This window comes from Pteronotus mesoamericanus, unplaced genomic scaffold (assembly GCF_021234165.1).
Source record: "Pteronotus mesoamericanus isolate MK-2021 breed Mesoamerican mustached bat unplaced genomic scaffold, CSHL_Meso_final contig_82, whole genome shotgun sequence".
NCBI lineage: Eukaryota > Metazoa > Chordata > Mammalia > Chiroptera > Mormoopidae > Pteronotus > Pteronotus mesoamericanus.
This window is the reverse complement of record NW_026555265.1, coordinates 30,722,916-30,747,771: the sequence shown is the minus strand read 5'-3', so window position 1 is coordinate 30,747,771 and position 24,856 is coordinate 30,722,916. Positions and strand designations below refer to the sequence as shown.

The 24,856-nt window shown below is 34.0% G+C and overlaps 1 protein-coding gene across 2 annotated transcripts in view; it reads right to left on the bottom strand.

The window, feature by feature from the left end:
* The window catches only part of EPHA3 (EPH receptor A3), a 341,268-nt gene extending 318,580 nt beyond the window's left edge, over window positions 1–22,688 (bottom strand). For both annotated transcript variants that reach the window (XM_054585243.1, XM_054585242.1), the window contains exons 1-2: window positions 22,601–22,688; window positions 2,338–2,402 (exon numbers count right to left, since the gene is read on the bottom strand). In XM_054585243.1, the coding sequence (XP_054441218.1) occupies window positions 2,338–2,402; window positions 22,601–22,688 (153 nt within the window). The remainder of the gene's footprint in view (window positions 1–2,337; window positions 2,403–22,600) is intronic.
* Between the last annotated feature and the right edge of the window lie 2,168 nt (window positions 22,689–24,856).

Here is a 24,856-nt window from a genome sequence, read left to right as displayed (position 1 = left end):
GTATACATGATCCATGGACATGCATAACAGGGCAGGGATTGATTCTGGGAGCCAGGATGGTCAGGGCAGGGGAGGGAAGAGGGGAAAACTGGGACAATGGGTAATAGAGCAACAATTTAAAAAAGAATGTCATCAATTTCTCAACAAGAAATGAATATTCGCCCAATGTTTTCTAAATTAACACAATTTATTTCCTCATGGACATTGTGGTTAACATAATATAAAGAGAAAATTTAAAGAAAAAATATGCTATGCATCACCACAGGACAATTCAAATATTCAATTTTATTTCTTTTGTTTCTCTTTTACTTAGCTTTGGGATTTTGAGTTATTATAAATATCATGACCTGTTGAGATTTTTTATTTTTCTCCCTGCAAGTTTTAATGATAAGCTTGTAGAGCTTGGCCAGCTGTTTTAGGCTATTTATTGTATCAGAAAGAGGGAAGACACAGCTGCAAAGTCAACCAGGAAGGCAATGAGGAGCCCAAGATCTGCTCTCCCAGGCAAGAGTAAGCCAAAGGAGAAAGTGAAGATGGTTCCTAGGCAAAAAGAAGGTAGGGAACTGGATGAGAGATGGAAAAAGTCAAGAGGTAAATTATTCTGAGGAGTGTTTCTTACATTTAATGTGTTTAGGAATCATCTGGGAACCATGTTAAAGAGCAGATTCTGACTCAGGAAGCCTGGGGTGAGACCTAAGAGTTTCATTTCTAAGACTCTCCCAGGTGTTGATGTTGCTGGTTGATGCATGCCCCACACTTTGTGTGGCAAGATTCTCAAACAACCCCTCCCCCAATACATCTCTGCAAGTGAAAATGCCATCTTTGTTTCATTACACAATCTATGAATTAGCAAAATAAAGTGAATGTATTTCTCCCAATTGTCATTATATAAAAATGTGTTTGTTTCCTTTATACAGTTTTAATAAAATGAGGTGGATTATGTTTTGCTTTGATATACAAGCAGATTTCTTGTTGTTTTTAAAAATACACATATAAATAGCTACTAGTAAATGACACTATGGTTTTTGTTTTTTATATACTATTAAGCAGCAGGTTCTATGGTATAATATCTGATAAATGAAAAACTCACACTTACAAAATCAAAATTAAAGTTAGATTTGACTTTTAGATGATCAGTTTGAAATGAGTTTTCCAGCTCAACCCTGAGTATTGCTTCATTCTTTGTGACTACCCAGGATGTGCTTTTATCCTAATCATGTGAATCCTTTTACACCTATGGGAAAACATAATCTTGCTTACTTCATCCTTTTCCTCCTGAAGCAACTAACCATGGCCTGACTGTGTGATAGGTTTTGGCATCGTGTCAATGTCAAGGTGTACCAGGAAGAGAAACAGATACAGAGATGACAGATAGATGAAGTATCCTTGATGTAAAACATCCGTTGGTGAAAAAGTTGATGGTACCATAAAAATTAGTATGTTTAGGCACAAAAGTCTAAAGACTGAACACTAATACTAAGTAGAAGTAACTCTGAGCTATTGGAAAAGAGGACCAGTGTACACACATTTGTTCCTATCACAAATATTTCAAAGTAACACTTAGCATTTTCTACAGGGTATACTTGGAAACAAAAAAGACAAGTTTAGGTATTTATTACACAATTTTTTAGGAACAAACATTTTCCAAATATATGCCCCTCTTTTTTTTCTGGAAAAAAAAAACGAAATATTGTCTCACACAAAAGGCTTATTATAAATATTCAGGCCACCAAAATGTCACACAACTTAGCAATCTGTGTCTGGCAGGTAAAGTATTAAAGATATGTTAAAAGTTTGAAATATAAAGACATTCATCTATTTCTATATAAAATACCTAGTTTTAAACGGATATAGACAATTTGCAAATATTTTTAACAAAGAAATTAAGGCAACATGGGTTTGTAGTGTTGACAAATGCATCCTACACTACTCAGAACAGCCACCAGGATTATATTAAGGCTACAACTCTGGAGACTACCATGTGCAAACATGTACTTTCTACATTACATAAAACTTAGAATGTCTTCTCAATTCACTTATTCTGACCACATTCCAAAACATGTTAGATGGTCACACCTAGATCATCTGTATGATGCTAGTGTTAATTAAACTAAATTTTAAGCAAATGATAAATTCATAAGGAAAAAAATTTAAATTATCAGTAGTTCTATTGGACACAAATATTACACTCTGTTAGTTCGTGTATTGAATACATTGATAAACATTTCACCTGAAGTCCAGGAGTTTGCTTTAGAGAACATACCAATAATTCCTTCTGCTTTTTAAGAGAGGCAATGGACAGAATCATGTTCCATTTCAATAGTTTATTGAACTCACCCCATGTGATGGGTTAGAGATCCAGCCCAGCTCCCCTTGAATAGTTTTTGAATCCAGCAGATTGACTAAAAGAAAACACAAATTCACAAACGCTGTTAAGAGGAATGAATTCTTTCTATTTGCATTTTCAAGTTAATAATGTCTGCTGTTGGTGGTAATATAAAAATATCAACATATTCAAAACACATAACCTTTCATTTTCATTTTACCTGTAAGATACAAGATGTATGAGGATAGAAGGATAGAATTAATGAAAGAAAAGCAACCACAAGGGAAGTCAAGGAATCAAAAAGTCCTTGTAATTCTTTATGTCTGTTTACTAAGAAAGGTTAATATTCAATACATTGATAATATTTTTTTACAGAATAATAGCAGGTTTAAAGAGGACACAATAAAAATGCAAAATAGGAAACCACATGAATGCTAAAAGGAAAACAAAAAACTTCAAAGACCATTAAATTTGATAAGTTTACATATGATTTTACTATAAATTAATATCTTAAATATGCTTTCATAATGAATCAATGTTTATGTTTGCATACTTAATGTGGCATCTTCATATTGTCCCTATCCAATCACAAACATATTCTGAATTGTATTTTAATAATGTATAAATAGACTCATTATGTATAACAAATAAAATGCTTAGCTACTAATATGAGGAGAAACTAAAGCAAAAATATTTTTATAATATTGCCTGTGTAAACCTTTACTTATTTAGAAAAGATATTGTTACCCAAAGCTTTTAATGATTTTACTTGGAACTTTGTTACTTATTAAAAAGTTTAATGGCTGATAAATAATAAGATATAACATGAATGTGGTTAGATGTTGGATATACTTGAAAGAGAAAGTCAAATGCTTTGTTTCCAACACAGAGAATATTAATTTGTAATGGATTATAAATTAATATGTAAAATTACTTCAAGTTTAATTAATAACAAAGGTCTTACTTTTATTACTGACCTGTTATATAATGGAAACTATGGTGTTACAGCATCCTTCTTATAAATTAGAAGAGAAAAAAAACAAATATTGACTGATGGAAGACGCAAAGGAAGTTTATGTAAAATACATGTGTATTATTAACATGAGCCACAGAAGGTGAATAAATAACTACAGTCAAAGAGTCATTTTCATGGGTTCCATATATTCACAATCAAAGCATAATGTTAGTATATGCATGCACATGTCCATGTGTTGTCAATAAAGTGTTTCCCAATGCATGAAAAGCACCACACTTTCTTTAATCATCCCAATTAGTTGTTTCTACAAAAAAATTAATTTTATAAAATGTTAAGAAAAAATAATATATTTGAGAAATATTAGAATTCTAAATTTTCAAGTGCTGCTTTTTTAAGGAAGAAATCTGATTAGCTGGTTAGATAATATATACACTAGGTGAGTATAAGAAAGGCTCCTGATCATTATTTTAAAAGAGACAAAATTTTCAAAGTTAGATTATCTAACTTTTGGTAGTGAAAAGAAAAACACATAAACGTAATCTATTACACAGAATTTCTTAATTATTAAAGTTTTTTTCTCACAATATATTAATCCCAATGATAAATAATTGTATTTACATAAGAAGATAGTTGTTGCATGGATCACACAGTATAATTTTCATAATAAAATTATTTTCCAGGATATTAGTTTGAAAATTAATAGTGTGCTTAATTATCTTAAAATTATATCTTAAAATTATTTTTACATAAACATCTACCAATGTTTAGATAGTTCAGATTAATCAATGTTAGAACATTTCTGAAAATATGAGAATACATCCTCGAGTGTTACCAACACTTATTCTGAGAAAGAAAGACCTAGTTTACTTGTTGGTCTTATCACAGTCATCAGTGGTTCAATGTATCCTTGGGTGTGTGTAGTAATTGAGTATATACTTAATGATGAATATGTGTCACTGCACATGCTAAGATAAATGGCTAATTAATTTCAATATTAGTAATCAGAGGAAAAACATTTTTAAGGTAAAAAAAAAAAAAGAAGATGAACACTGCATCCATGTAGTAAATTACTCAATGGAATGTAGCTTAATAACTAAAAAACTAAATACTCCTATGTTTTCTTTGATGATAATGTTGAGGAAAATAAGGATTGAACTAATCACATTAGCATTTGGTCTTTACTCAAAGGAGAATAAAAAGCTAAATCAAAGTGCAAAAAAAAAGTGTATCACACTGTCAATTTAAAATAAGTATAATGGATTAATGAAATGTATTACATTAACTCAGAAATTGAATTTTTAGTGCACACCATTTGCATGAGTGAGGAAAACACAACTGGCAGCATTATTCATGACTCTGATTCTGTGTCTATGAAACATCATTATATCTGCCCTGGTTCTCTCACAATGTTGTTGTGATAATCAGATAAGATAAATGCATTTAAAGCTACTGACGTTATAATATGCTATACACATTCAGTGTTTTTGTAAAATTAATTCATTAACAGAAGTTCCGTTTGAGCTTCTCAATGGTATTTATAATCAGCAATCTATATGTGACCTAAGAGAAAAGAATGGGGACATCAAAACACTTTTTTAAAAGCACCTATTTTGAGTTTATAAGGCACCCTTTATTTATAGCCAAATATGAACAACACAATCTAAAATTCTAACCACTTTAAAGTGAATTATTGCTCTACTGGGACTTTCAAGGATAAAAACCTCTAGTCTCCTGCAATCTGTTGCATTGCAATATGAGTGTAGCATAATTGAGACAAAAAGAAAGGAAAGTTAATGGAATTTGAAGGTCAACCTGTGTGAGTGATTTCTCTGGATACATTGACTAAATCTAACACTGCAATACAGCATCTTAAACACCACACTGATACAGGCAAGTACTTTGGTTACTCCTGCTTTTCTTTCCCAATTAGATGTAGACTTGACCATAATCTTTCTTTTGTTTTTTGAATTCAATCTTTATTATAATTCTTTTTCCATTACCATTTAGTCCCCTTATCCCCCCAGCAATCACCACACTGTTGTCCACGTCCATGAGCCCTTTTCCCTCTTTGCGCAATCCCTCCAACCCGTCACCTCCTCCCCCTGCACTAGCTGTCGTCTGTTCTCCATCTAAGAGTCTGTCGAGTGGTATTGTCCATATATCAGGGCAGATGGACGAGGCAGACAGAATTGTGATACAGTTTGAGCCATAACAGCAATTTGCAATATGGAAGGTTTATTTTATCAGTTGCTGAAAAATTTGAGATTCGAATTATCAGTTTTAACAAGAAAAGGAGTTAGGAAATTATTCTTAAGGGTAGGTGGGAATATATGGACAGATTAATTCCTTAATGACGGTTTATTGCTGGGTTATATGACAAAGATACAAATTGTCCCTTACCAGACTTTATATTCTAATGTGATTTCAAATTATTTTTGGTTTATAACAGGAAGTATATTATTTCATTATTTTTATAGGTTTTTTATTGTTTATGCTATTACAGCTGTACCAATCTTCCTCCTTTTCCCACTCCCTCCCCTTCCCAAAATCAATCCCCACACCATTGTTCATGTCCATGGGTGATGCATATATATTCTTTTTCTAATCCCTTCACCTTCTTTCAACTAGCTCTACCCTTTTCCTTTCCCTCTTACAGCTATCAGTCTGTTCCTTGTTTCTGTGCCTCTGATTCTATAGTTAATTTTGTTCATTAGATTCCACGTATAAGTGAGATCATATGGTATTTGTCTTTCATTGACTGGCTTATTTCAATTAGTATAATAGTCTCCAGTTCCAGCCCTGCTGTTGCAAAAGATAAGAATTCCTTCTTTTTTATACCTACATAGTATTCCATTGTGTAAATGAATCACAGCTTTTTTATCCATTCATATACTGACGGGCACTTGGACTGTTTCCAAAACTTGGCTATTATAAATTGTGCTGCTATGAACATGAGAATGAATAAATTCTTTTGAATTGGAGTTTCAGGATTCTTAGGATATATCCCAGCAGTGGAATTGCTGGGTCAAAAGGTAGTTCCTTTTTTTGTGAGAAAAATTCTATACCATTTTTCAGAGTGGTTGCACCAGTCTGCATTCCCACCAACAGTGCCCTAGGGTTTTCTTTTCTGCACATCCTTGCCTGGATTTGTTGTTTGTTGATTTATTAATGATAGCCATTTGACAGGTGTGAGGTGGTATCTCATTGTGGTTTTAATTTGCATCTCTCTGATAACTAGTGATGTTGAACATCCTTTCATATGTCTCTGAGCCCTCTGTATGTCCTCCTTGGAGAAGTGTCTGTTCAGGTTCTTTGCCCATTTCTTAATTGGATTGTTTGTCCTCCTAGTGTTGAGTCATATGAGTTCTTTACATATTTTGGAGATTAAACACTTGTCCAATGTATCATTGGCACATATGTTCCCCCAAAAGATTGGTTCCCTTCTCATTTTGCTGACAGTTTCTTTAGCTGTGCAGAAGCCTTTGAATTTGATGTAGCCCCATTTGTTTATTTTGCCTTTATTTCCCTTGCTGTAGGCATTCATTCTATAGGCAAAAATATTACTACTTAAGATACCTGAAATTTTACTGTGTATGTTTTCCTCTAGAGTTTTTATGAGATCGTGACTTATATTTCTCTCTTATCCATTTTGAATTTATTCTGGTATACTCTTGACTCCTTTGTCAAATATTAATTGACTATAAAGACATGGGTTTATTTCTGGGCTATTTGGTTTCATTGATCTATGTGTCTGTCCTTATGCCAGTACCAGAATCACATAGAATTTCATTAATTTCAGAATATGTTCTATTCAGAGTTATGTGGTATATGTTACCTCTTAAATTAAAGTGATTTAAAATAGACACATTGTTAAATGTATGACTATTTAAATTGAGACATAAAGAGGTGATTTTTGGAAAATTGTTTGGAAATAACTGTCTGAAATCTGAATGGATATGGTTTTAGGATTCTTTCATATACTGTAGTCTGTCTAGTCTTATTTCTTTTAAATAAAAAAAAAAGATGTATAAACAGGTGAAGGAGTTTGGATTCATGAAAACAATAAAGAAATAGACTCCTTGTGTTGGCTTTCAGATGAGCACTAACATAAGATTTACTGTACAAAAGGAAGTATGGTATTTGATGGGAATGAGAAATTGTAGAATGGAGTGTAGAGATAAGAACAAAGTATAGAGTCAATTGGCTCAAATTGGTTTGTAATTACTCTGGAAAGGAGGAAACCTTGCTGCCACCCATCTTTACTGTCAATTTCCACACTTACTTAGCTGGACTGTGCATTGAAGATGCGCAGGAGTCTTGTTTTCCCTTCCTTTTCAATCCTCCCTCACAACAAAGAGATGCAATCAAATATCCGCTCCCCTGTTAATTTACATTGACAATGTCATAATTATCTGTAAGAAGAATTTATACCATTTTCCCTTCTTGCTAATAAAAATTTGATAGTATTTCTAAAAGATACAGTTATTAAAATATTGTTTGAAACAAATGTTCCCAGTTATTGAGGACAGACTAAAAGCTTTAGGTATAAATTTCAAGTCCTCACTCTTAGACAATCATTAACACACCTAGACTTTTAAAGACAGTTTCAAAGTTCTGATTCATAGTGAGTATATGTCCACTTAGAAAGACTGAGTTAAATATCTTATAGACTGTTCGAGTAGTGCAGATATGGAAACAGTGCTAAAATAATTTTTAGAATTAGAGCCACAATTTCTTACTGAAGTGGAAGAGCTTTTCAATTATCTAATAGCATATCAATATGCTTTGTGGTAATGCTATGGTTGTATTTTATGGAAATACTGAGTTATAAAAATTATTAAACAATCATTTCAAGGTAAACAGTAGGGTTTGATGGCTAAAGAAGTTCTGACTTTTAATAATAGACACTCTTCTTCTTATGAAACCTTCAGTTATATGGTGTCTTAAGGCCAACGACAAATAACTATAAAGTCACTACCACAGAAAACGAAAACATGCTTTGATTACATCTTGCTTTTCCTAAAGAACAATGGCATTTCCTTTCCTGTTCACACCATCATTGTGATTGTCTCAACTACATTCCTTATATATTACTTACTTAATCATTGTCATCACTTTCTGTTATAATAAGAAAGGTAGTTTTGCTCTTGGTTACAGACAGCAGAGGGGTTATTTAATCTGCTTCTAGGCTATACTTAAATGTCGCAAATAAAAGAAAATGATACAGGAGGTAATAAATTTTGTTCTTGATATTGTAATTCTCTACATACTACCCTTGTCAATTATAATATGGAATCAAGAAATTAAGATGTATTTTCTGAGAGGACTGCACTAAAGTTCTGCTTTTTATTTTTACTTTATACACCATGATATTCTAGTGAGAAGAAATTTAGAGAAGTCAAAGTGTTATTGATGAACTTACACATTTCAACATAACTTTTATCTGCTATGACTACATATTCTTGATATAATTGCTCTGGTGGGCTTCCTATTTGCACTTATTTCAAACTGAACATAACTAAAACCTTCTTTAATAGATCTGGTTAGTATTGTATTTCATAGACTAAAAATCACCAAAAAAAGTGTTTTTTAGACTATACATGAAGTCAACTAACTACAGGCACATCTAGAGATATGGCAGGATGGGTCCCAGACCACTGCAGTAAAGCATGTATTGCAATAAAGTGAGTGGTAATCTTTGTGCTGGTGGAGTCTTGCCTTCAATTTGTAAAAAAAATGCGACATCTATGAAGCACAATAAAAGTAGGTATGCCTGTATATTCTAACAATTGTGTGCAGATAAAAATTCTTGTAAACCATGTTAGATTTAACTCAGCTGGCATTTTGTTTCATAGATCTAATTTATGGTTGTTTCTCTATCAAATGACCAGTTAAAATCATTATATCAAATTTAAAGAAAAGTGATGCTGTGCTCAACATTTCCATGAAAAATCTATTATGTTATGTGGTGACTGAATGCCTCATTAATGCAATATAAGCAGATTTCTGGACAAGGTAACATACTGTTAACTTATTCTTTCTTATTAGCTTTATCTTCTGGACAATAACTTTAGATTTACTTTTATACAGGACCTATTTATGGAGCAAATAGTAATTAGCTGCCTCACCTCAATCTTTGTCAACAGCAGGGAGAACTCCTCGAAATCAAAACACAGAATCTAACAGTAAGATGTCTGGGTTTCAAGCAAAGTGGTTCAAGAAAAGAACAAACACAGACCAAAATTCAACTTGAAACTTGGGCCTTTTGGCAGATGTAAACCCTATGTTGTTTCTCAAATGTTAAGATTGTCTTTTGTTTTAAATCAGATAAATCTAAAGTTAATTCTGATATCAATACTATTATGGAGAAAACAGCTATCAAAATACCATTAGGGAATGTCTTAAAACGAAATAATCCTTTCACATAAATGTTTAGGGATGTTCTAGTTTCAGTGGAGTTTTAGTCCATAAACAACTTCAGTTTTAATAATGGTCCCTAGAATAGCAGGTGTCCTTGTTTCTGTACTCTGTCAACTGATATTATGAATCATTTAGGAAAGTGAAATGTGTTTCTGAAAATGTAAGTTACTGAAAGTAAAACATTAATGATGGTGTAGGCATTGTACATTTCCAAGACATTTTTGCTTCTTAAAGAGTTCTAGAAGTAACAGAATTATTTGTTTATTTCTAATTTGAAAAGAGTTTTTACAGATTAAAAAAATAAAATATATTATTCAATTATGAAATTATATTAAATATCATTAAGGTAAATAGGTGTGCGGACTTCAGCATGTATATTTTGCCTTTAAACCATAAATTCAGGATGTCTTGGTATATACATTTTAATCATATTACCTTAAATCTGGATTACCAGCCTTCAAGTACTAAATGATAGTAATCTGTTCAGTCAGGGTTTGAGGGATGGCTATGACAATGGAATAGAATAAATAGACTGGTCTACAGAACAACTCTAATATAGTGTTGCTTTTTTTCCCCTTATTGACATATACTTGACATGTAATATCCCATCAGTTTTAGATACATATCATAGTGATTCGACATTTGTATAAATTAAGAAACATGTAAGTGTTCACATTTATACTTATGTAATATATAAGAAATGATAAGTCTAGTTACTATCTGTCATCTTACATGTTGTTGTAATATGATTGACTATATTCCCAAAGCTGTATGTTACATCCCCATGACTTATTTTGTAACTTGAAGTCCTTTAATAAGAGGATTCAAAATTTTATCATAGAAAACAAAGTTAGTAATAAAAATGTTTCTATCTAAAAACCTTTGCTGGATATTTTTATATTAAAAAAAACAGTTTTTAATATCAGAAGAAGCTCATTGCAGAATACATACATTGGTTTAAAATTCTAGAAAATTAAAGTCAGTATATTGATTTGACTTTATCATATTCTGGAGGGTAGCTGAATCTGGACCTTATGTCATAATGTCATGACTGATGTCTACAGTCATAGGTGCATATGCATACAAACCTTTCAAGACATAAAAACAGGTCTTTATAAACACCTGCAAGGGATCAAATTATGTGGCATATGCTTACCAGTTTAATTAAAAACTCTGACCCTTTTCCTTCCATCCTATGAGCATGCTGTCAATAGAGGGTATCGGACTTTTAGTTTTGGTGATAGAAAGCTTTTAATTTATCAATGGAAGATAAGGTGGACTTCAGATAAAATTCAATGTGCTTTTTTTTTTCTTGGCAGTGTAATCATATTATGAGTAGCATCTACAGAAGCTTTTATTTGGAGGTAGTTCTTTTTTGATATTCATTAATGTGTTTCCTATACACTCACATGCACATCTGCATGCATGTTCTCACACATTATTTATGTTAAGCTTAGACATATACTTATTTAAAATAACTTTCTGAATGCTCTTTTAAAGTGTTTTTTTCTCAATTTTATATATAGTTATTATGCTTTCATGCTAATTATTTTTAAATAGTTCTAGATAAATGCATTTTAAAAATCGGAGTAATAACTATCCTTACCCCATGAAATTAGGCTTATTTACTTTCCTTCCTCTTGTTATTATTAACATATTACTGTTATTATTAATGGGTATCTTTTATAAATCAACTCTGTATCCCAGGGTCTCTGTTTGGGGATGCTAGGGCCTAGGGCCTAACTTCAGCCTTCTCTTAAAATTCATATCTCATTTTTCATAGTTTTCTTATGTTAAAACATGAATATTTTGCGTAAGTATTCATTTTTTGGTTATCTGTCCCTCCCAAGTTATCTTCAAAGGCATAGACTACACTGTTCCCTATAACCTTCTTTCCAAAATCTAGTACGTAGCTAATACTAAAGTATTTACCATTTGGTAAGTAAACAAACACAAACAACAAATTGTTATAACATGAAAGATGAGATCATTTTTTTCCTTAACATTTTTCTCTATTCATGCTAATGGTCTTTTAATGTGGGCCATTGAAATTAAATTTAGGGTTCTGAAGTTTCACTACCAGGGTTAGAGAAGTAATCCAACATACTTGGCCAAACATAGAATAAAGTATTTGTTTGTTTTTTTTTAGTGTTGTTAGAGTCTTTTATTTCATATGAAGTAGTATAATATAAATTCTAAGTAGGTTATGATAAGTTAAGGATACCTATGGCAAAGTATTCTTAATTAGTTTCCATAAGATCACTCTTGGAAAGGGAAATTTAAAAGGAATACTAACAATTTCACATATTTTTTCTTTTCCAATTATATGTAGATTTTTAACATATTAAAATACTTAGAGTGATTTTGGACATCATTTATAAGTAAAGGTAAGAAAAAATTACTTTATTCAATGTACAAATATGTAAGGAAAGCAGCTGTATGCTAAAATATAGGGAAAACATGTTAAGCATCTATTAATCAAACTTGTTTAGTTAGACAAAATATGTATAATTATGAGAGAAAATCTTTTTTTACAAAACAGACTATAAAAGCATTATCATTTCAGATTAGAAATGTTGAGAATACCATAATAAAATGTGTTTATCTTTTTTTAGTTATGTAATGTAAATGAGTATTAATTTATCTATGATAAACCAAGTAGTAAAATTAAACAAAGAGAAAAATACTATTCTCTTCTATTTTCCTCTTTAAAATTATTTTAAATATTTGGCAATAGCTATATTTGATGATGTTTACATACTAAATAAAAGGCTAACAACCCAATTTACTTTCAATTTTAAGTTTCAGTTATTATGTCAGTTCTTTGTGTTCTGTTAATATGCAAAATCTACCGTGAATAGTTTTGACATATTGAAGGGGGAAATCTCAGTTTGGAGATAACTCTAGCTCTATGCCATCTTTAAATATTTATAAATTAGTTGGAGGTTCAGTTGGGGAAAATGAACAAGATTAAACAGTGACAAACAAATGGTTGTTTTCACTGTTATCATCACTGATTTGCAACTTAGAAAAACAAAATTTTGTATCATTTTGATCCCAAAAGGGATATATTCATCCATAAAATTTTGCCTATAATGTTAAATTGTTCAATTTTGTAAGCGACAATACTATTGGTGACATCCACACACAGTTCTGCAAGTGCACTTTTTCTCTGAGTGGTGTTCTACTTACCCAGAGGATTATTTAGATGATTCGTATGGAAGCAACTCAGCTTTTCAGCCTAACTTCTCAGTCTGAAGACTGCTATCATATGAAATAAAATTTTAAAAAATCCTTCTAAAACCTATGTACTTTTATTAATTGTTAAATTAGGTTCGAAAACTTGGAAATAAACACATGTTAACTACCAAAAGCTGTTCTCCATTTACCTTAAATTTCGTATTGCTTGGAAATGGACAAACTTTATCAGTGGTAAACATTTAATTTTAAGCCTTGTAATTTTATCCAGGAGGGATGGGGTAGGTGGTGGGGACCAGGTGTAACTCTTCACTGGACCTGTAGAGTTTACTCATTACTCGTGTACCTTTCTTAACTATTATTTAAAAGAAGACAACTTAACCTCTCCTTAATAAATATATCGAAAATTTAAGATGAAACCATTTTGACATTGCTTAGATGTATCAGCAATGAAACTAACCTAGGTTCCTCCCTTTGCTCCAATCCCTTTTGAGACCCTCTCATGTAATGTCAAGATTCCTATCTTACACATAAGAGGCAAGTCAAGCTTGCATCTTCTTGATTTTAGAGAGTTCCACAACGCAAATATGAATAAAAAATTAAAAACTAGGAAACTAGTTGTTGATTCTAATTCCCCAGAAGCAAGAAACAAAAGTTTGTTGTTAAGCCTACACTTTTGCTCATAGAAAATATTCCAATAGCTTGAATGGTTGCATAATTTGTTGGAAACATAAACGGCAGCACCTTCTTTTTTTTTCCTTTGCATGTTACAGCGAAGGAAGCAAGATACTAAAAGCAGCTTTCTGATTTGGAAGTCTGATGTCATCAACATGCTATTTTTGTTCTTTGCCAGGTTAACAGAATTTATTGCGGCAATTAATACAAAACATATGTGCTGAAATACCCACATGAAAAATATAATTGCCCCCAGCTTAATTTGCTACCTTTCAAAGCCCTGTTTTAGCTACCTTTTCACAATGCTTCTACTTAAATAGAGGACAAGTGTTTTTATAAAAGAGGAGATAAATCACCTTAAGTAATTTTTAAATTATCTTTTAAGTGAAAAAAAGTTTCCACAGGGAGTAAAGTCTACATACAGTTAGACCATGTTCTATTTCCCTGCATTACTGACTTCTATAACAATTCCAAAAGTTAATTCACACTCCGTTGTAACATATAAAATCTTAAATAATAACATTTCGGTGATATTGACAATTGCCATACAACCTCTGTGTATGAAATTTGTGACAAAATCTTCTTTGCAAGGTAAGGAAAGAAGTGTTTGAGTGTCAGACAAGAAAGAGGTAAAAATGTGAGAGGAAAACACATCACAGACATTTTCTCCTATTTCTCTGTCCACATCAAATTTTCTTTAAATTATTTTCTTAGTGTGGCCACCACACATGAGGATTATCATAACTTATAAACATAAACACTTTGCAGTTTCTAAGTAATCTCTGAAGTGCTTTTCTGAAAGGACTTTTAAGTATAACATTTCACTCCAATTCTCTGGGTATTGCTAATTCTTTCTTACAAAGTCACAGACAAATTAGGGTAGTCACTGAGATTAAAGCGGAACAGCCGGTGCTTCTCCTGAATAGAAGAATGTCTCCTGATACACAGGCATTTGTGTATAGGAGAAAACATGAGGTTAAAATCAAAGTCAAAGATGAGAGCAGGCCTGGATCAGTCACTACTTTATTACAATTAGTTTCCTCTGTTGTAACAATGGAAGATGTCGCAATACCTATTTCAGGGCTGTTTTAATGATTAAATGAGGTCCAGTAGCAATGAATGGTAACATAAGGGTAAAATCTCTCTAACCAGCAGAACTCTGTGCAATTATTATCTCAATGTTGGGTGTGGCACTGAGGCCATATTTAGTTTTGGAATTCCCTAGATTCAACAATTTTGTAATTTATGAACAACACTAAGTTTCCGACACAACCACAGAAACATCAGCACCATCCAACTACTAACCTACCTCTGTAACAGGGTCCTCAGAAACCCTTTCAGGCCCATTCCAAGTTTACTGCCAAAATTGGAAGAGAGAAAATCCTGTTTTAATAAAACGATGCCAATCAAACATGAGACTGAGGGAGGAAATAAACTTTCAAGACTGCGCATGGGGTAAACGTTTATGGAACATTCCCCTTAGTTCTCAAGAAGGGCCTAACAGGTGGCATTAGTAGATGGTTAGAAAGAAAAACGGAGAAGAAAGATTCCTCATTTTAATCTGGTGACTCAAGGACTGAAGGAGACCGTCTGCAAGGTCAAGAAAATAGCAAAGGGATAGGATCAGACAGCAGTAAGCAGAACAACTGGAGGACGGGGGCTCCTGTGAGTCCCGACGGAGCAGGCCTGGTTCGAAGTGCTTTCCCGAAGGCAGTGCTGGACGCACTGCAGAACTCTTATCTTCTCCCCCATTTGTCACATGGTGAATCAGTGAACAAGACATGGAAAGGAGACCGCGCCACCTCCGGTTACCAAGGTGAAAATGCTGGCTGAAACCCGATGGGAGTAGGGGAGGCAAGATCTGGGGTTCAAGTGTATTGTGACAGTCAGGAGGTGCAGGACGGGTCCCAGCAGCTGGCGCTCTGTGAGACGGACCCACCACAGGTAAGGAGCGTCCAGGTGGTAGGATCCCGCCGCCGCTCCCAGCGCCAGCAGCTCTGCTGCAGCAGGCAGAGGGCGCGCGTTTGCCGCTCCGCCGGACGTGCCTTCTCCGGGCTCTGGTTTCTCCTGATTTGGCCCCCTGGTGCCTCTCTCTCCAGCCTCAGCCCGGGCTGAGAGCTCTGAGCACCCGCCGCCCTGCAGAAGCCAGAGCACGGGTCTTCATGTGGGATCGCCGCCCTCCAGCCTGTCCCGGACCCTAGAGGCCCGGGCCGGCTCCCAGAGCTTCGGCAACGAGGTTCGGCCGCTAGGCGCAGACACACTTGCTCACAAAGACGCCACCGGCTCCCGACGCTCCGGGGTTGGGGGTCGCGAACCTAGAGTTGGGTTTTAATGACCAGATCTTTAATCCAGTTCGGGGAGAAAACTAGTGAATTGTTGGGAGTCACCGTGCCTCCCCCGCCCACCTCAGCAACTCGGAGCCTGGTCCCAGCAGCGGAGCAGTTTGTGGTTAAGACGCCCAGGTGGTGGGTGTGGTGGCAGCGAAGAGCAACTGCTCTCCTCTCGGTCTCCGCATTACTGTCACTACTACCCTTACCACCTTTCTCTGCGCTAACATTTCTGAGGGCACACTTTTGAAATGTAATCAGTATTGCATTATCAAAGGAGGGAGTTGTGGCGCGAAGGAAAAGAAGCGGCATCATCCGTCATCCCCTCCTCCGGCCACCCCCAGTCCACGGCTATGATTACTCACAACAGTTTGTTTGTACAGTGCTGCCCACTTGTTTCCCCCCTCCTTCCTCTTCTATTATTCTGACTTCACCATGTTAGTTTGGATTATGTGGATTTTCACCCTCTGCTTTGACTGGAACAGCAGGACATGGTTTAGAAAATGAAGTGAGGGAGGGAGGGAGTTCCACACTCGGGGCTTCCAGTTTAATAACATCACTCCAAGTTGGAGGCTTTATTTGCTGAACTGGTTTTGATTCCATCAACCTCCATATGTATTCGCCCAGGCATCCAAAGGGGGAAGCGTTCTTTGGCTTATACTCTTAAAACTTTCCCGGATAAAATATTTTCTTCTGGGGAAAAATCAAAAGTGTATAAACTTGAAAGGGGAAGCAAACGCAACCCCACCCCCTTTTTAAGTGTGCAGGTTTTTAGGGATTTAATAAAAATTGATTAGCCAGATGTTCTAAGTGATAAATGTTTTTAAGTAAAGATTTATATAATACATTGGTTTTAGAACCTTTGCAGTTCTCTACCTCTCCATCTTTCTAATCAATTTTTTATTTTCTTTGCACTTGCAGACTTTTTACTTTGTAATCGATCACTTTTTTTTCTTTTAATTTCAGAGAAAGGTGGTATGAGGGAAACTAAAACTTGCTGACTTTCAGACTTTTCCAAGAGAAAATCTCCTGCCAGATTCCAAGAACTACCTGATACTAGGCAGCTGGTAACAGACCCACAAAGTGAAATCAAGGGGTACACATGTGCCCATACCCTGATTCCGAACAGAACAGGAGTGTCTTCCTAAATTGTGTTGTGGCTTGGAATCCTTTGCATTCTATAAATGTCACAACATTACTTTTATTTCTAAAGTCGTTACAGAAGAATTTTCTAAGACTTTCAAATCTTTGAGAAATAAATTTCAAATGCTGGTTTCCGCTATACCTGGATGAATAATGTAATGAATGTTTCACACCAGCAGTCAACTCTTTATTTGAAAAATCTGTGGAAAGTTACTTGTGCACTTGGTAAAAGCCCTGCATTGACCCTCCCTGGTGATAAAATCCAGATCTCTGAAAACAGAACCAAAAGGGAACACCTGCATCTGTTTTTCTAAATCTTTTATCTAACAGAAATTAAAAGAACAAGGTTTATTAAATATTTTAAGGAAAAATGTGTATATTAAAAAATAAAGTTGAGAATCTTGACGGAATATGATTTGTAAAACAGTGTTCTTCCAAGAAATACATATTTCCCCTTATATCTAGTATTTGTGCCAAACAAAATTATTGGAAAATGACTAAAATCAAAGGTAACCCACATCACAGATTTCTTAGTCAGTACATGTCTGTAAGAACTTATCAAAGTTTGATGATTTGTGGAAAGATTTATTAATATTTTCTGGAAGATTTTATGACTTGGAAAATATACCTCTCAAGAACATTTCTTGCTGTTTCCATTTGTGTTGAAGTTAGTAAATCAAATATACTGTGGAAATGTTTGGCGTTTAAAAATTCTTTGCATATGTAACTGATGATCTGATATTAAAAATTGCATATATTTTATTTCAAAAAATTCAACTATTCAGAAAGAATTTTAATATTTAGGAATATTTATAAAGAAAGTTATTGTGAGAAATTATTAAAGTGAAGGATCCTTAAAGAACACACCACAATTTGAATATTAAAGTATAGATGCTATATAAACATGATTAAGAATCTTACCAAATTCTTTCTTTAAGGATATGTTTTTCAAGAGTCAAGGTAAAATTACTAAATTGTTTATGTGAGCAAGGAGTAAACCCTAATTATATACTAATAAAAAAAAACTATACATGAAACTTCCTAAACAATCTAAACAATGTTTAAAAAACACCATTAAGTTTTGATTGTGTACATTTTGTTTAAAACTTTTATGTTAAATTGAAGTGGTTTTCATTGTAGCTCCCAATTTCCAGTATTTCATGGAAAAGACAACTTTATATAAATGCAACCATGATAGAACACGTGGCAATGGTGTTTTATTATATGTAGTTTCCCTTTTGAAGTTTCAGTTGCTTCTGGGTTATAAATATATCCATTTGACTTTATATCTTAAAATAGGCAGAAAAATGATACTAACTGTAGTATCAATAATAAAACATATGAAATTAAAAATGTTGATAGTTACATTAGAACTAATTTGTATTAATAAATATATTGTTATTGCTAGAATATTTACTATTTAAAAGAGCATTTACTTGCTCATTTATGACAAGGACTAGAATGGTGTGATATGTGAAACATAACAGTGAGGAGAATAAGGTATCAAAGTGGACATTTTCCCCAAATGAATTATTATTATCAATATTAGTCTTAGGGAAGATATAGATTCAGAATGAATTAATTTTATTATAGATTTTGAGAGGTTATAAGAAGTTTCTTTCCAGCACAATCAAAATATTATCGTAGCAATTCAGGTTGTCAGTAAAAGCTTAAACAAATTTGCTGATAATCCTGTTAATGACCTAGGTCAAGTGTTAACTGTTGTGGGTTATAAAATAGTGAAATTAAGGTTTCTCCTACCTCCGGGCAAATAACACAGTTATAACTGTTGGGGAGGAGGTAGGGGAGAGCTATTAGGAGAGCTATTAAATTACAAAAATGTGTAATGCATTCAATTATTTAGTCTAGCATGATGAAATGCTATTAAAAGCAAATGTAAACCCTCTTCCAAAAGAAAAAAAAAAAACACCTATAAAGATGATATGATAGCTTAGTTCTCTATTAACGTTTCAATCACAATATATTATTATCTGAGGATATGTTTATATATGAAAACTGATGCCAATTCATAGTAATTTTTAAAAAGAGAAATTTCCATTATTTAAATGTTTATTTTCTTTAACATTTGCCTAATATTCAATCAAAGAGAAGCATACAGTGTTTATCTGCAAGTCTTACTTTAAGCTTTAATAATCACATAGTCTCCTTTAGTATTTATATAGAATATTTATGTTTAGTGAAATACATTTCATAGAAATGGTATCCCAGGCCCTCCAATAAAGGTCTTCCCAAATGAGTAGTATATAAATATGCAGATCTAATTTTATTCACTTTCATCTTGAAAACTCTCATTTCCAATATAAAGAGTTCTATGGATAAATGTTAACCTAACTTATAAACACTTTTGGAGAGAAAAGTGATTTACTCTCTCATGTACTGATGATTAAGCCATGCATTCTGCCTCAGATTCCTTCAAATATGTGTTTAAAGAGAGTACTTGATTCAATGCTAAAAGAGAGCAAACAAATAATGGTCAATGCTTAGCTTTATATCTGGTTCTATCCTCCTTTCAAAGTTATTTTTATTGTCATCATCAGCCTGGGATGGGAAATGGGACCAAATATATAAACTTTTCTAATCCTACATACTTTAACAATCCTGTTTTGTCATGAAAAGTAGCTGATGTCCCATTGGAAATCTTTGCTTGGTGTGTCATGTAAACAAAGAAACATGATAAGATTTTAATAAAATTCTATGCAGCTTTTATAAAGTTTCTGCTTATGTATATAGGTCAATTCTTGATTTGTGATTGTTGAAATTATGAACGACCTAGTATCACTGAGGAGGCCAACAATAGAAAGTATCACCTGGAATCATTTTCTTAAGAGCACATTAGAAAGTTATTTGTAGCTGGATTAATAAAAGGAAAGTTCAGATTAAACTTTTTGTAAGTTTTTTTTCCTTATCATGAACCCAAGTATTTCAATATTGATATTTGACTATCAAAATGTCAAATTTAAAAAATAAAGTCACACAATGGCAAGTTTCCTAGCAATTAACTCAATGGGCTGGTTTTGTTCTCTTATATTTCTATTATGCCTAACTTCATAATAGATTGCTGAATAATTTTCTAGTAAATTTTACTAGTAAATTTCTAATAAATTTCCTACAGTATTGAAATATAATTTTAGCATAGTATTTTAAATGCAACCTAGTATTTTATATTTCAGTTTTCAAAATTTATATTAGAAATCTATATTAGGAAGATTCATGTTATCATTAGTCTTCCTACCCACTCAGTGTATGACTTTTTAGAAGGATGGCTTTCTGTTCAAATGATATTGTTAGAAGAATCACATGGAATCCCTCACACATACTTGGATGTTTCACTTTTCACGTTGTTCATCTCAATTACTAAGACCTAAGGTGTTTTATTAATATTTAAACCCTCCCTCAAATATTACCCAAGTTAAATAATTCCATTTAAATTTTGTTTCAAAGCTTTCCTTTCTGACCTCAAAACAGAAAGAAGACACCACCCACAGGACACAATCTGGAAAGAATAATCCCATGAACAATGGATAGATAAACTTTTACCCAAGCAAATTAAATGTAATTACATCAGTTTTCTGAGTATATTTACCCTTCTATATACATATTGTTAATGCATGCCTGCCTATATAATATACATCATATACCCTGACATACACAAGGTATGGCTTAAAAGCAATTTGCATTTAATTTTTCTAGTTCTGTTAAATTAATATTCATTACTTTTGCATAAGTGTAAATAACTTTAAAGGGCATTTTTTCTCTTGCACATTATTTTCTGAAAGGTTATATTTTCCACAAAATTGCTGACTCTCAGCTATAGCCCTGGGCTTTGTTAATTCAGCAAATTCCATTATCTTAATAGTTTATAAATAGTTCATTTTGAGAAATACATTTTCATAGTAATATAGGGATAATATTACTATTTTTCTAGTTGTTGACAATATTTTAATATCTTCAAAGAAAAAAATTAACGCTAATTTTAACCTATTGGCATGTTATTCATTAATAAATGAGTACTCTTGTCTTTCATTCATGAAGAATGATTGACAATTACTTTCAAATAAACATTGATTTTAAAAGAAAAAGGTCACTTATAGGTAAGATGATTTTCTTTATCCTTACATTTAGAATTTTAAGTTCTCAATGCAAAAAGACACAGAGAAATCTAATGAAATCTGCCAAAATGATAAAGGCAGTCACTAAGGAAAGAATGCAATTAAACTGCTCTATTAGCAGTGAAAGTAGGTCACTAAATATGAGAGATAGTTTCTATATTTAATGAAAAACTTTCAAAATATTTTGAATTTTTAAAAAATAATAGTGCACACAATGTATAAAATAATGGCTTACATATACATATATTTTAGTGTGTGACATAAATAATGTAGCATATGCACATAAGCTGCTCAATATTGCTAAAGTATGAAATAAATTGCTAAATGCTATAAGTTAAAATAATTAATAGGAAATCAAAGTTGTAAGTGTTGCTTTGGAGCAATCAATTATTCAGAGAAGTTTGTCTTGAGTTACTGACTGTATTCACAAATCATTAGAAATAGATCACAAAATGTATGAAGGAGTAAGGCAACGCATCTGTCAAGTACACAATCTTATAATATTAGTGTCCTTAATATTATACGTTTGCACGTTAATTTATTGAAAAGAGACAAGAGCCCATTAAGAGGAAAATAACCCAACATCAAGGAAATGGCATTTGCTGCATATGAACGTTTCTTCTTAATTTGCTATTCAGTTATTTACTGTACCTACCCAGGATCTTTTTACTATTCATTAAATACATTCTCTTATTCGTATATAAGCCCTTAAACAAAGAAAATCCAACCTAAGCTTGTTATATTATAATTCCTGCAAATATCACTTATGTTAATGTTGCATATGCTGCTCATTAGAACCTGTACCACAGAACAAACCATCGTCTGGTGGGATACACATCATTTCGATACAGCAGTTGCAATATAAACATCACACACACCACACACACACACACACACACACACACACACACACACACACCCTCTGCTTCTACAAACTCTGATTTCCTTTCAGTCCATTCATAAATGCCATGATCCTAAGTAGGAAAACCTGTCATTACGGTAAGACATACTAAAAAATCTAGAGTGGTGGGATGAATTTTCTTTTAAAGTTCTCAGAGTACTGCATGGTCATAATTAGAAAATAAAATACTATCATGGCTATTTAGCAAGTAATATGCTGGGCTGAAAAACTAGATATTTTTTCTTTCTGCTTAAAATTGTCAAACAGGGTAGCTGCTTGCATTGGTATCAGATTAAAAACACATTTTAGGTTTCGTCAATCCAAAATCATCTCAAAGTGTTTTAGAAGATAGCTGGAAATGAAAACACATCTTTAGTTTACTCTCAGAGCAAACGGCTATATTCGAAGGCACCTTAACGACCTGAAAATGTTTCGGTAAGAACGTGCTTTGAGGAGCACTAACCCGGCGGGGCAGGGCAGGGCGCGTCGCGGTACCTGGCTTACCTTCATTGGAAGGCTGGAGAATCAGTTCCCCGAAGCAGCTGAGAACAGAGCTGCTGAGAAGGAGGAGGATGGAGAGTTGACAATCCATGTTGCTGGTGCAGAGGGCAGTGAGAGGAGCATATCTCCATGAAGCATGCCACTGATGTGAGGGGGAGCGCTCTGATTGCTGGAGAAGTTACCATGCTCCGCTCGCAGGCTGATGTCAAGTTTGACACTGGAGATAAGGAGGAGTCTGGCTGCCTTTCCGCGAACCTCGCTCGGGGACTTCCCTGGGTCCTAGTGCCGTCGAAACCGAGAGCTGAAGGACCGGACTGAACGCGGTAGCTAGCAAAACCGCTCGGACTCCTAGAGCTGGGGAAGGAGCGGGTGAGGTCGTGGCCCGTCCTGCCCACAGGGCAGAAAATGTAGAAGTTGTGATGGGGCAGTGGTGGAAGGAGTGAAAAGACACCCTGTCTTTATGTTCAATGGAAGGCAGCTATTTTATTGTTTGCAGTGCATGCTCTGTAAGGTCAATTCCCTGAAGAAACCAAAAGCCCTATAGCAGTGTCACATGGCAATATGAGTGGAAAAGAAACCGAAACTTTTGTTATGAAAAGAATGAACCTGTCATTGAAAAATCAATGACGATTGTGTAATTCAAAGGGAAGTTAGGATTATGTCTTCACTATGTTTTTGTGATCCTAACTCTTCATGAGTCCTGTGTGGTGCACAAGAACACTAATGCACACCTCAGATTAGGAAGTCTTTTCAGTTTTACACAAACGCCACCAGGGCTTTTACATAGATTTGGCACAGTAATTTCAGTGCACGTACGGTGCGCTTTGTCTTTCCAAACTGGGAAGTCACCATTATCCTAAGGAAGTGGAGTGAACAAACCCAGCCCCAGGAATAGGTGCAGCTCAGCATTCATCTTTTGTTCTGTGCTGTGGGTATAAACAAGAGTAATACAAACCAAACCTAAAGTTCTTGGCAACATATGGCTACCCCCTCCCTCACCATCTACATTAGGATCTCTGGTATCTGTGAGATAAACATTGAGTATTTCACAGCTCCTCATGCAGCTTTCAGACACTTCCAATCTGATAATAGTTGGAAACTGTTCTCCGTAAACATTCCCAATCCAATGGTTAAATCATAGCGTCCTTGCACTTTCTCACTTACTTGGCATCATGGTTAAGTAATGGCTTCTCCTGTTCCCAGTTCCCCTGATGAACAACATGGTTACAATCTATTTCAGCAAAATAATTTTGCAGTTCATAGTTTGAAAACTATTTTCACTTGTCTTTAAAGCATCCCCCAAAAGATGATTACTCAAATAGCTCCCAGTCATCTATCATTTCTTATTCTAAACAAAAAACAAGACTTACATTCCTTGAATAACTCCAAAAAATGTAAAGGTAAGTAAACAACTTCCAGATCTGTGATCAGTTTTAGAGCTCTTAAGTTGTGGACTAAAATAAGGGTTTGAAAATTTCTCCCTAACGATGTCTTTATTTCACAAACGCTGTGTTTGTAACGAAAGGCCATATTTTCACATGAATTTAAATTCGTGGCATCTGATAACAGTTTGTTGACTGGATGGGGGTTGGGAGGGAGGGTAGAGGAAGCCAGAGGAAAAGAGTGACTCTGCTCACTTTTCTATGTGGGCCTTGTTTCTTGGTATCTCTAACTTCTTCCCACATTATGTCACTGGAGGCTGTAGAACCCCCCTTCGCTTGCCAAGTCTGTCAGAACTGAGAACACTGACAGATACTGAACAGAGGATTCAGATAGTGGTGACTCTGGCATTTTTAAAAATTCCAACACAGCTGTAGTCTTTCCATAAGGCCCAGTCCATTGTTCTAAGGTTAGATAAAATTTTTCTGAAACTTGAAAGAAAATATCTTATTTAGGAGTGACAATTTAAAAATATTTTAGAAAAACATGTACTGGTTTTCCCTTTTCATACTGAAGCTGCTTGTCACCATGAAAAGAAACATTTATGTTTGAAAGAAGCTGTAAAAGTGTGAAAATTAGTAAAAAGCAATTTCTGGCCTGGGAATAGAACACAAACAATATAGGATCTCTCAACTATGAACTCTCTAAATCAAGACACATCAGACAATATCAAGAGTTTCCATAATCCGAGAAACATTCTGGGTATGTGTGAAAAAGAGTGATACCAAGAAACAAAAGGGAGCGAAGAATTAGGCCGAAATAGGAGTAGGAGTAGGAAGGGCAGAGGTGAGAGCTGATGATTCAGAGAAGGCCTCATCA